At 46.9% G+C, this 13,810-nt stretch overlaps 1 protein-coding gene across 1 annotated transcript in view; it reads left to right on the plus strand.

Moving 5' to 3' along the window:
* The first annotated feature begins 260 nt into the window (after positions 1-260).
* Positions 261-13,810, plus strand: part of CENPJ (centromere protein J) — a 58,268-nt gene continuing 44,718 nt past the window's right edge. Inside the window, exons 1-2 of the mRNA XM_040426244.1 lie at positions 261-372; positions 9,515-9,984. Of these exons, the coding sequence (XP_040282178.1) occupies positions 9,580-9,984 (405 nt within the window). The 5' untranslated portion in view covers positions 261-372; positions 9,515-9,579. The remainder of the gene's footprint in view (positions 373-9,514; positions 9,985-13,810) is intronic.

Consider the following 13,810-nt stretch of genomic DNA (forward strand, 5'->3'; position numbering starts at 1 on the left):
CCGGACTTACAACGCCCGGGGTGACAGTGTTTGCCCTCAGACAGGTGAGCGTATAAACCCGCAGCCCTGACGAGATAAGCCCAGTGCGCCACAGCTTCCCCAGCTCCCGCCGCTCACTGCTCTCCCGACAGCCCTTGCGGCGACCAACGTACTTTGCGAAAGGGCTGCTGGGAAACGTAGTCCCTTCCAGCCTGTGTCGCCCTGCTCTGCCGCGAGGCGGCACTGCGTTTCCCGTCGTCCTCTGCGCCCTCACTGCTGCACTAGCTTTGTTTGCAGAGGGCTTGGCAGGAGTGAAGCCCAAGCAGCCGGGTATTTAATATTTGTTTGAGTCGCGTTGGCACCCGGGTGACTGCTGCAGCGCTGGACGTGCAGGTAATGGCCGAAGGAGGAACCGTGCGACTTTTTCTTGTTTCATGGCTCTGGACGTGCGTTTCTAACTATGTCGCTGAAGCTTTAGCTTGTTGCTGCGCTGCAGAGTTGTAGTGATGTTGCTATGTAGCGCTGTGTACCAGCTGAGATACATGCAGTGCATACAAATGTCTCATGTGGGATTTGTCGCAGAATTGTCGCAGCTGTGGGACATATTAGTAAAACTGTCTCGTGAATCACGGGTGATGGGTTATAGTTACAAAATCTCTGCTGCCTCTTCATTTCTGACAAACGTCCCAATGTTTTCTGAGTGGGATGCACATAGTTACCAGCTGATGGCAATGTCAGCGGGGTCCTCCAGGAGGGGACCCCCTGTGTGATGTCCGCATGGGCTCTACTAGGACATATGGACTATGGTTGTCCTGAGTGGACGTGCCCTTTAAACAGGCTTATGTGTCACAATCTTGTCAATGATAACTTTTGATGTGGCGTTGGAAATCCCTTAAAGGGGTTGTTCAGAATTAGAAAAACACTGCTTTATTTAAAAAAAAACAAAAAAAACAGCCCCACCGCTGTCCATAGGTTGCGTCTGGTATTGCAGCTCGGCTCCATCGAAGTGAGTGGGGATGAGCTGTAATACCACATACAACCTGCAGACGGGTGTGGTGCTGTTCTTGGAAGAAAACGGCCATCTTTGACTAGTCCTGGACAACTTCCCCCTTAAAATTCTTCTTGGCCGGGGCTAAAAATAGTTCTTCGTCCCACCTGTGTAAGCCATATATTTATCATGGTAGTAAATCGCCCCGAGGCCAGCGCTCCTCGCTTCACTGCGCATGTGCCAGGTGCGGTTCTCAATCAAGCCAAAAGGAGAACTGGCCTGCGTGACTCTTCCATGCAGTGGCTCCGCCCCCTTGACTCCTGACGGGCATTACAATACATTGCTCTTTTTGTGAAATTTTCGGCATGAAGTTGCCCAGACTATAGAAGGACATCACTGTGACGCCCGCACATACCAGGGGCCTAAGACCCGGTGACAGGATCCTATTCTGGGTGCAGGTTTCTCACCTGATTACCATGGGGGAACTTCTGAAATGGTCTCCACTTCTGGGGGTCCCTGAATACCCCTGCTTGAATGGCACAGTGCAGATGCCATTCACCTGTATGGGACTGACGTAGACAGTGTTCCATCACACCCATAGAAGTCAATGGAGAGGGTGGCTGACACGTCCCCACGGGACACCTATCTATGTAGGGAACACTTCTTGTGGGATGACACCTCCTAAACCCAAGAAAGTGCCAGTCTGGTTGGTTCAATAAATGTGTTAAATTTGGAACTGAAATATATATATCTGTAAACTGAATTTCAAAATTGTGGCCCAGATTTAACAAGGTGCCAAAAATCTGCCTAAAAAAAGTGGCACAATATAGCGCCACTCTTTTCCGCCATGCTTGATAAGGGAGTGGGGCCTAAGAGTGTGCCACGGTTATGGCATGAATTCTGTCTCGGAGTCAGCCAACCAATAGCTGGTATAGAGCAGTGTGTTAAAGGGCATCTGTCAGCAGTTTTGTACCTATGACACTGGCTGACCGGTTACATGTGCACTTGGCAGCTGAAGGCATCTGTGTTGGTGCCATGTTCATATGTGCCCACATTGCTGAGAAAAACGATGTTCTCATTTATGCAAATGAGCCTCTCGGAGCAACGGGGGCGTTACCATTACACCTAGAGGCTCTTCCTTCTCTGCAACTGCTGCACCCTCTGCACTTTGACTGTGCCAGGCAGTGTAAACATGATCACACCACGTCCTGTCAATCAAAGTGCAGTGGGTGCGGCAGTTGCAGAGAGAGAGCAGAGCCTCTAGGTGTAATGGTAACGCCCCCGTTGCTCCTAGAGGCTCATTTGCATATAATAAAACATCATGTTTCTCAGCAATGAGGACACATATGAACACGGGACCAACACAGATGTCTTCAGCTGCCAAGTGCACATGTAACAGGTCAGCCAGTGTCAGGAACAAAACTGCTGACAGATGCCCTTTAACCACCTCCGGACCGCCTAACGCAGATTCGCGTTCCGGAGGTGGCAGCGCTGCGCACAGTCACGCATATACGCGTCATCTCGCGAGACGCGAGATTTCGCTCCAAGCCGGCCCGCGCATGCGCATCGCGGGCCGGCAAAAGTTAAAGAACAAGTTAGTCACCAGCCTGCCAGCAACGATCATTGGCTGGCAGGCTGGCGATTTTTAAAAAATCCAATCACAAGCCATATAACAGATCATATTAGTAAATATGATCTGTTATATGGCTTCTCTGCTCCTGTGCTGGTCCTTTTCGTCGGTTGGATCCAGCACAGGAGCAGACTGAACTGTGAGTAGCACCAACACTTCACTGTAGCCCCTGATCACCCCCCTGCACCCCAATTAACCCTTTGATCACCCCTTTGATCGCCCCTGTCAATCACCAGTGAAAGGAAAAAAAGTGATCAGTGTAAACTGTCACTTTTTTTTTTTCACTAGTATTGGCTGTTAGGTTTTAGGGATAGTTTAGGCCCCTTGGTTAGGTAGTTAGCGTCAGTTAGCGCCCACCCCACCGCACCGCAGTCACTTTTATTCGCTGAATAGCGTATCGCTAATCAGCATTTGTACTTTTATAGTATCTGTAAGTGATCAAAACTGATCACGGTCAGATCTATAATAGTATTAGTGTCACTTTAGTTCGCCCTCCACCCAAAACGCAGTGTTTGCCCGATCAGGCCTGATCGGTCGCCCACACGTGCGTTCACCCACGCCCGCCCCACCGCAGTGACAAAAAATATATATTTTTTGATCACTGCACATTCATTTTACACGCACTGCGGCGATAAAAAAATCAGTTTTGATATTTTTTATCAACCGCAGCGGCCTCCGGTACTTCGCTAGCCTCCCCTTTGTAAGACAGGTTTGCTTTTTTTCTTGGGTAGTCTCAGGGAATACCCCTAAATTTAGTAGTCCAAAATGTCAAACAGGGGGTATTCTTCTGAAGAGGCCTACAGGATTCTGACCCAGTCGGATGAGGAGTGGGAACCCTCATCTGATGAATCTAGCGGGTCAGAATATGAACCTGTGGAAAGCAGTGGCTCTCTGACCCAAAGTTCGGACGAGGAGGTGGAGGTCCCTGGCAGCACCAGGCGTACCCGGCCCCATGTCGCTAGACCACAGGTTATGCAGGATCCGCTTCAAGAGCAGCAGAGTGGGGCTGTCGCTGCCGGATCACGTGGTGAGGCATACACCAGCAGCGCAGCCCTCCCTGGACCTAGTACCAGCACTGCCGTACAACATGGTGACGTGGCGAGCACCAGAAGGGCAGTTGAAGCTGGTACGGTGGCACGTGCACTAGTTACCCCGTCGCAGCCACCGCAAAGACAGGCCCGTAGAGCCCCTAGAATCCCTGAGGTGCTGGCAAACCCTGATTGGCAGTCACCAACTTCAGCCGCACCTGTAGTTCCCCCTTTCACCGCCCAGTCTGGAGTTCGGGTTGAGACGGCTCAAATCGGTTCGGCCCTGGGATTTTTTGAGCTGTTCTTGACTGCGGAGCTCTTGGACTTAGTCGTGGCAGAGACCAACCAGTATGCCACACAATTTATATCCGCCAACCCGGGAAGCTTTTATGCCCAGCCTTTCCGGTGGAAACCAGTCCAAGTTTCCGAAATTAAAATTTTTTTGGGCCTGACAAAAAAGCATGAATTGCGGTCATATTGGTCAACGCACCCGATTCATCACATGCCCATGTTCTCTGCTGCTATGTCCAGGGCACGATTTGAGGCCATCCTCCGTTTCCTGCATTTTAGCGACAACACCACCTCCTGTCCCAGAGGCCACCCAGCTTTTGACCGGCTCCACAAAATTCGGCCCCTCATAGACCATTTCAACCAGAAATTTGCAGATTTGTATACCCCCGAGCAAAACATCTGCGTAGACGAGTCCCTAATACATTTTACCGGGCGCCTTGGCTTCAAACAGTACATCCCAAGCAAGCGTGCCCGGTATGGGGTCAAATTGTATAAGCTCTGTGAAAGGGCCACAGGCTATACCCACAAATTTCGTGTCTATGAGGGAAAAGATCAGACCCTGGAGCCGGTCGGTTGCCCTGACTACCTGGGGAGCAGTGGGAAGACAGTCTGGGACTTGGTGTCACCCTTATTCGGCAAGGGGTACCATCTTTATGTGGACAATTTTTACACAAGTGTGGCCCTCTTTAGGCATTTGTTTCTAGAACGGATTTGCGCCTGTGGCACCGCGCGAACTAGTCGCGTGGGCTTCCCCCAACGGCTTGTAACCACCCGTCTTGCAAGGGGGCAGAGGGCTGCCTTGTGTAACGAAGAACTGCTCGCGGTGAAATGGAGAGACAAGCGTGACGTTTACATGCTCTCCTCCATTCACGCAGACACGACAATCCAAATTGAGCGAGCAACCCGTGTCATTGAAAAGCCCCTCTGTGTCCACGACTATAATGCGCTCATGGGAGGGGTGGACTTCAATGACCAGATGTTGTCTCCGTATTTAGTTTCCCGCAGAACCAGACGCTGGTATAAGAAGGTGTCTGTATATTTAATTCAATTGGCGCTGTACAATAGTTTTGTTCTCTACAGTAAGGCTGGGAGAACACGATCTTTCCTCAAATTCCAGGAAGAGATCATCGAGAACCTCCTTTACCCAGGAGGTTCCGTGGCCCCATCCCCCAGTGTAGTTAGCCGTCTACACGAGCGACATTTCCCCAGTGTCGTTCCTGGTACCTCAACCCAACCGTCACCCCGAAAAAGATGTCGTGTCTGTAGCAGGAGTGGAATAAGGCGTGACACCCGCTATTTCTGTCCTGACTGTGCTGACCACCCTGCCCTATGCTATGGAGAGTGTTTCCGGAAGTACCACACACAGGTACACCTAGCATAGGGATTGCATCTCACAGGACAGGCACACAGGGCTATTAGGGCCCTTTTACTCTCAGCTGCTGCAAACCTCTCCTTTCACCTGGGATAAAGTGCATAACGTACTTCGCCACATCTTTGGGCGATTTGCGCTTTGCACATTGTCCCATGGGGAAGGAGAGGTTTGTTCTATAAAGGTAAAAAAAACTAAACAAAAAAAAAATTACCGGTAAGTAAAAAAGTTAAAAAAGTTTAAAAAAGTTAATATGTTCTGTTCTAAAGTTAATAAAGTTATTGCTTTGCGGCCTGGTTTTTTCTTTTTTGTTTTGTTTTTTTTACCTTCCAGGTGGACCAACCGATCGACCAGCTGCAGCACTGATGTGCATTCGGACAGAAGCATTGTGCTGCTGTCAGATTACACGCAAGTCGGTGTATGCGGCGCTGCAAGACGAGATTTCTCCTCTGCAGTAAAAGATATGTTTGCCGAGGCATATGAGCTGAGGAGGTGGCGGTGTTCATATACTTTGGCAAACACTTTGTATATATAAAAAAAAAAATCCCGGCAATGATTTATTCATCCACATCGATTGATGTGAATGGAGAAATCTGGTTTGCCAGGGCATACGAGCTGAAGTGGGTATGGATGTTGGGCGGAGCTCCTATGTCCTGGCAGACGCCTTTCCCCTCCTTTTTCTTTTTTTGGCAGAGATTTTTTCATCCACATTGATCGATGCGAATGAAGAAATCTGTGCCGTTCATTTTTTTCTTTCAGCCCAGAGGCTGAACGGAAAAAAAAAATCTCATTACCCGTATGCTCAATATAAGGAGAATAGCAGAAACTCCTAATGCTGGCCATACATGTAATGATTGCGGAGACCCTCAAATGCCAGGGCAGTACAAACACCCCACAAATAACACCATTTTGGAAAGAAGACACCCCAAGGTATTTGCTGAGGGGCATATTGAGTCCATGAAAGATTGAAATTTTTGTCCCAAGTTAGCGGAAAGGGAGACTTTGTGAGAACAAAATCCAAAAAATCAATTTCCGCTAACTTGTGCCAAAATTTTTTTTTTTCAATGAACTCGCCATGCCCCTCATTGAATACCTTGGGGTGTCTTCTTCCCAAAATGGGGTCACATGTGGGGTATTTATACTGCCCTGGCATTTTAGGGGCCCCAAAGCGTGAGAAGAAGTCTGGTATCCAAATGTCTAAAAATGCCCTCCTAAAAGGAATTTGGGCCCCTTTGCCCACCTAGGCTGCAAAAAAGTGTCACACATGTGGTATCTCCGTATTCAGCAGAAGTTGGGGAATATGTTTTGGGGTGTCATTTTACATATACCCATGCTGGGTGAGATAAATATCTTGGTCAAATGCCAACTTTGTATAAAAAAAATGGGAAAAGTTGTCTTTTGCCAAGATATTTCTCTCACCCAGCATGGGTATATGTAAAATGACACCCCAAAACACATTCCTTACCTTCTCCTGAGTACGGAGATACCAGATGTGTGACACTTTTTTGCAGCCTAGCTGGGCAAAGGGGCCCACATTCCAAAGAGCACCTTTCAGATTTCACAGGTCATTTACCTACTTACCAGACATTAGGGCCCCTGGAAAATGCCAGGGCAGTATAACTGCCCCACAAGTGACCCCATTTTGGAAAGAAGACACCCCAAGGTATTCCGTGAGGGGCATGGCAAGTTCCTAGAATTTTTTATTTTTTGTCACAAGTTAGTGGAAAATGATGATTTTTTTATTTTTATTTTTTTTTTTTTTCATACAAAGTCTCCTATTCCACTAACTTGTGACAAAAAAAAAAAATTTCCATGAACTCACTATGCCCATCAGCGAATACCTTGGGGTCTCTTCTTTCCAAAATGGGGTCACTTGTGGGGTAGTTATACTGCCCTGGCATTCTAGGGGCCCAAATGTGTGGTAAGGAGTTTGAAATCAAATTCAGTAAAAAATGACCTGTGAAATCCAAAAGGTGCTCTTTGGAATATGGGCCCCTTTGCCCACCTAGGCTGCAAAAAAGTGTCACACATCTGGTATCTCCGTACTCAGGAGAAGGTGGGGAATGTGTTTTGGGGTGTCATTTTACATATACCCATGCTGGGTGAGAGAAATATCTTGGCAAAAGACAACTTTTCCCATTTTTTTATACAAAGTTGTCATTTGACCAAGATATTTATCTCACCCAGCATGGGTATATGTAAAAAGACACCCCAAAACACATTCCTCAACTTCTCCTGAGTACGGGGATACCAGATGTGTGACACTTTTTTGCAGCCTAGGTGGGCAAAGGGGCCCATATTCCAAAGAGCACCTTTCGGATTTCACTCGTCGTTTTTTACAGAATTTGATTTCAAACTCCTTACCACACATTTGGGCCCCTAGAATGCCAGGGCAGTATAACTACCCCACAAGTGACCCCATTTTGGAAAGAAGAGACCCCAAGGTATTCGCTGATGGGCATAGTGAGTTCATGGAAGTTTTTATTTTTTGTCACAAGTTAGTGGAATATGAGACTTTGTATGGAAAAAAAAAAAAAAAAAAAAAAATCATCATTTTCCACTAACTTGTGACAAAAAATAAAAAATTCTAGGAACTCGCCATGCCCCTCATGGAATAGCTTGGGGTGTCTTCTTTCCAAAATGGGGTCACTTGTGGGGTAGTTATACTGCCCTGGCATTCTAGGGGCCCAAATGTGTGGTAAGGAGTTAGAAATCAAATTCTGTAAAAAATGATGAGTGAAATCCGAAAGGTGCTCTTTGGAATATGGGCCCCTTTGCCCACCTAGGCTGCAAAAAAGTGTCACACATCTGGTATCTCCGTACTCAGGAGAAGGTGGGGAATGTGTTTTGGGGTGTCATTTTATATATACCCATGCTGGGTGAGAGAAATATCTTGGCAAAAGACAACTTTTCCCATTTTTTTATACAAAGTTGTCATTTGACCAAGATATTTATCTCACCCAGCATGGGTATATGTAAAAAGACACCCCAAAACACATTCCTCAACTTCTCCTGAGTACGGGGATACCAGATGTGTGACACTTTTTTGCAGCCTAGGTGGGCAAAGGGGCCCATATTCCAAAGAGCACCTTTCGGATTTCACTCGTCATTTTTTACTGAATTTGATTTCAAACTCTTTACCACACATTTGGGCCCCTAGAATGCCAGGGCAGTATAACTACCCCACAAGTGACCCCATTTTGGAAAGAAGAGACCCCAAGGTATTCGCTGATGGGCATAGTGAGTTCATAGAACTTTTTTTTTTTTGTCACAAGTTAGTGGAAAATGAGACTTTGTAAGAAAAAAAAAAAAAAAAAAAAAAAATCATCATTTTCCGCTAACTTGTGACAAAAAATAAAAAGTTCTATGAACTCACTATGCCCATCAGCGAATACCTTAGGGTGTGTACTTTCAGAAATGGGGTCATTTGTGGGGTGTTTGTACTGTCTGGGCATTGTAGAACCTCAGGAAACATGACAGGTGCTCAGAAAGTCAGAGCTGCTTCAAAAAGCGGAAATTCACATTTTTGTACCATAGTTTGTAAACGCTATAACTTTTACCCAAACCATTTTTTTTTTACCCAAACATTTTTTTTTTATCAAAGACATGTAGAACTATAAATTTAGAGCAAAATTTCTATATGGATGTCGTTTTTTTTGCAAAATTTTACAACTGAAAGTGAAAAATGTCATTTTTTTGCAAAAAAAATCGTTAAATTTCGATTAATAACAAAAAAAGTAAAAATGTCAGCAGCAATGAAATACCACCAAATGAAAGCTCTATCAGTGAGAAGAAAAGGAGGTAAAATTCATTTGGGTGGTAAGTTGCATGACCGAGCAATAAATGGTGAAAGTAGTGTAGGTCAGAAGTGTAAAAAGTGGCCTGGTCTTTCAGGGTGTTTAAGCACTGGGGGCTGAGGTGGTTAAAGGGGAATTTGTCACCACCTTGATTCCATCGTCTCAGTGTGAAGTAGCGGCAGAGATGCGGATTTCAGCTCTATGTTTAGGTTATTTATACATTTGGGGTATACTTGTGAAATATACAGTTTATTATTTGCAGTGCTGTGTGTTAGTGAGGGGATCCTCTTGCCCCCCCCCTCCTGCCGCTGATTGACAGCTTTGTCCCTGTGCACATTTACCGAAATTTTTCTACCCGATTTTTTTATTTTATTTTTTTGCCTATAAATGTCTTCTACTACTCACCAGTGTCACATGTCTTCTTTATTTCAGTGATCTACCCCATCAGCATGGAATTAACCCCGCAGTTCCTGTAGAGCTCTGCTAACCAGAAAAATATGCCAGAAATGATTTCCTCACCAGATTTCAGCAGTGAAACTGATTTCATGGCACAGTACATGTCCAACATTGCACGTGCCGGCGTCATCGTGAACTCTGCTTTCCCGAACCTGGAATTGGGTGGAGATGGGCAGACGCCGAGGCCTCCTAGCGCCCTTTCCGGAACGCGGATTCCCACGCCTTTCTCCGGCAGCAGCAGCCTGTTAAGCGAGGACTCTTTTGAACACCAAAATGCGGTTCATAAACCCCCGCACCATAAGCTGGACCATGCAGGGCAGATGTCAGCACATAAGGACCCCGACTGGGAAGGGAGCAGAAGTCGGCCGCACAGCAGGCCGCTTTTCAGAGAGGAGGACGTTTTAAGAGAAGAACTGAATGATCCACTATTAAAAAAACTCGAACAGGTAACTCAGATGTGGATTTACCATTGGTTTGGTGATCCCTATTACACGCTACTAGCTTCTTAGAGTGTAACTGCCATTTCACTACCAAAAATGAAATTTCTAACATATGTGATTCATGAAGCTTTACTTTTCAGTTACTTTTACCTTTTCTGATGTCTGTATTCAGCCCTATTCCTATCTGCCTCTGTTTCAGCATCTTCGCCTCTGCTGCACTTCCTGTGCTGATCTTTGCCCTGTCCTTGAGGCCATCCTGTATTTTCCTCACTTCCCATAACCCCTTGCTCTCCTTACATGAACTAGCAGGACCAATCAGAATGCAGATAACCTCCCCCACTACCCCAGAGCAGTGTGTATCCTCTCACATACAGCTAACCAGAGACAGACAAGACCAATCAGAATGCAGATAACCTCCCCCACTACCCCAGAGCAGTGTGTATCCTCTCACATAGGGATAACTAGAGACAGACAAGACCAATCAGCCTGGGTTCACACGGGCGTTGCGGGTGACGTGCGGGTAAAGATCTGTGTGTGTTGCGGGAAAATGTGCGATTTTTTATTTTTTTTCCCCCCACGAGTGCAAAGCGTTTTAATGCGTTTTGCACGCGCATAAGAAAAATCGGCATGTTTGGTACCCAGACCCGAACCCGGACTTCTTCACAGAAGTTCGGGTTTGAGTTACGTGTTCTGTAAATATTATTATTTTCCCTTTATAACATGGTTATAAGGGAAAATAATTGCATTCCTAATACAGAATGCAAAGTAAAATGTCCATTGAGGGGTTAAAAATAATAAACAAATTTAACTCTTGGTCGCGTAGCGGATCTCTTCTTTCTTTAGGACCTGGCAAAAGGACCTTTGATGACGTCACTGCGCTCAGCACATGGTCCATCACCATGGTGATGGACCATGTGATGAGAGCAGTGATGTCACCAAAGGTCCTTTTCCTCCCAGGTCATCAAAGAAGAAGAAAGAAGAGAAGCTGGGCTGCGCGAACAAGTAGATAAGGTGAGTTAAATTTTTTTTTATTTTTATTATTTTTTAACCCCTACATCCCTATTTTACGAAGCATTCTGTATTAAGAATGCTATTATTTTCCCTTATAACGATGTTATAAGGGAAAATAATAAAGATCGGGTCTCCATCCCGATCGTCACCTAGCAACCATGCGTGAAAATGGCACCACATCCGCACTAGCTTGCGGATGCTTGCGATTTTCACGCAGCCCCATTCACTTCTATGGGGCCTGTGTTACGTGAAAAACACACAATATAGAGCATGCTGCGATTTTCACGCAACGCACAAGTGATGCGTGAAAATCACTGCTCATGTGCACAGCCCCATAGAAGTGAATGGGTCCGGATTCAGTGCAGGTGCAATGCGTTCACCTCACGCATTGCACCCGCCCGGAAAACTCGCCCGCGTGAAAGGGGCCTCAGAATGCAGATACCCTCCCCCACTACCCCAGAGCAGTGTGTATCCTCTCACATGCAGCTAACCAGAGACTAGCCCAGCAGTTACATGAAATCAGATAAGCACTTGTTATAACCTCTTAATATTCACATTAAAAGGTTTTTTTAGCAACCATTTTAGGGGTATGTATTGTGTATTAAATGACTTTTTATTTTATTTTTAGGGGGAATGCTAAAAAAAGAGCAATTTTTACATTATTTTGTGGATTTTTTTTTTTCGCCATTCACTGTGTGGTAAAAATTAGGGCTGCAGCTAACTATTATTTGAATAATCGATTAGTTGTTGATAATTTCATCGATTAATCGGGAAAAAACACCAAAATGACAAAAAAGGGGTATATATGATTTTACTTGAAAAATTATGTTCAAAGGCTATATTAAAACAAATTGTGGATGGCACTGTTATGGGGAGAGGGATCTGTGGATGGCACTGTTATGGGGAGAGGGATCTGTGGATGGCACTGTTATGGGGAGAGGGATCTGTGGATGGCACTGTTATGGGGAGAGGGATCTGTGGATGGCACTGTTATGGGGAGAGGGATCTGTGGATGGCACTGTTATGGGGAGAGGGATCTGTGGATGGCACTGTTACGGTACTCGGGGCTGTGCTCCTCCCTCCCCCCCACGCCCAGAAATGTGTGTCACTTTCACATTGAGCAGCCTCTTCTCACAGCATTGTCATGTGCAGGCCGTCTCCTCTCTGATATAAACAAGAGACGGGGAGAGCACTGGGGGGAGGAGGAGCACAGCCCCGAGTACCAGGGGAAAGCACTGGGGGGAGGAGGAGCACAGACCTGAGTACGCGGTATACAACTGCTGAGCCTGCTGCACTGCTCCTGCTGCGAGCGATACACTGGCCAATCAGCAGCAGGAGCTTTGCACTGCTAAATGCTGATTGGCCAGTGTGCAGCAAAGCCCAGCAGACAGAAGAGAGAGCGGCAGCAGCAGGGAGGGAGAGACATCGGAGCGTGCTGGGCACACAATGGGGGAGGGGGGACCTGAGCACAGGGGAAGGGCCCGGGATGGAAGACAAGTAAGCCTTATATTAACTTGTAGCCCAATATTAGCTAGTAGTGTGATGTACTAGCGATCATAAGTCTGCAGGAGACGGGGCCTTCCATGTGGTTCGGCCCCCCCCCCCCTTGCCACGGACCCCATAGCAGCTGCGTGGTCTGCCTATATTGGCGGTACGCCACTGCCTCCTGTCAGCTCTGCAGCTGCTCCTTCATTCTCCTCCACACTGACAAGGAGGGGGGGCTGCTTTAGCTGCTTATATCTCTGGTTTAGTACCAGGTAGAGATATGGGCTTTGTAATGTTTTGTTTGAAAGCTTTTTTTTTTTCAGACAATACCAGAATGACAGCAAGCTGAAAGTGAAAGTAAAAGCAGGTTTTACCCGTGATTATTCCCGACTCGAATTCTAACAGTAATTTCTCCTCTGTTGCTTGGACTTGTCAGCTTTCAAACAAGACCATGTTGCATGTTTCTAGCTGCTACCATTCAGGAAAAAGCAGCATCTAAAGCAGCCCTTTCCCTCCATTTTTTGCCCGAGCCCAGGCACTCAGGGCTGTGCTCCTCCCCAGTACTCGGGGCTGTGCTCCTCCCCCCAGTGCTTTCCCCTGGTACTCGGGGCTGTGCTCCTCCTCCCCTCCCCCCGTGCTTTCCCCTGGTACTCGGGGCTGTGCTCCTCCAACCCCCCCCCCCCCCCAGTGCTTTCCCCCGGTACTCGGGGCTGTGCTTTCCCCGGTACTCGGGGCGGTGCTCCTCCCCCCAGTGCTTTCCCCTGGTACTCGGGGCTGTGCTCCTCCTCCCCTCCCCCCGTGCTTTCCCCTGGTACTCGGGGCTGTGCTCCTCCTATCCCCCCCCCCCAGTGCTTTCCCCCGGTACTCGGGGCTGTGCTTTCCCCGGTACTCGGGGCGGTGCTCCTCCCCCCAGTGCTTTGACAATGCTGTGAGAAGAGGCTGCTGAATGTGAAAGTGACACACGTTTCTGGATGTTAATATGAGGTGAAACTGAAAAAGATTAAATTATAAAGCACAAAAGCCCTTATACAGCAGGGTGTGCTATACCATTAGGGTATAAAAAAAAAAAAAATGAAACGGCAGTTACACTTTAAAGGGGTTGCCCAGGACTACAAAAAAGGTCTGCATTTCTTTTTCAAAATGGCTCCACATTTGTTCATGAGCTGACCTGAATTGCTCAGCAGTACACAGCACATGGACAAGGAAGGCGCTATTTCTGGAAGAAAAGCGGAACCTTTTTCTTTTCCCCCTACTTTTAGACCAAGCCTTCTACTTAGCAAGTCATAACTCTTAAGTCTGTTCTTTGTCTAGTCGTGCAAAATAAAGAGACGTATAT

Source organism: Bufo bufo, chromosome 3 (assembly GCF_905171765.1).
Source record: "Bufo bufo chromosome 3, aBufBuf1.1, whole genome shotgun sequence".
Classification (NCBI taxonomy): Eukaryota; Metazoa; Chordata; class Amphibia; order Anura; family Bufonidae; genus Bufo; species Bufo bufo.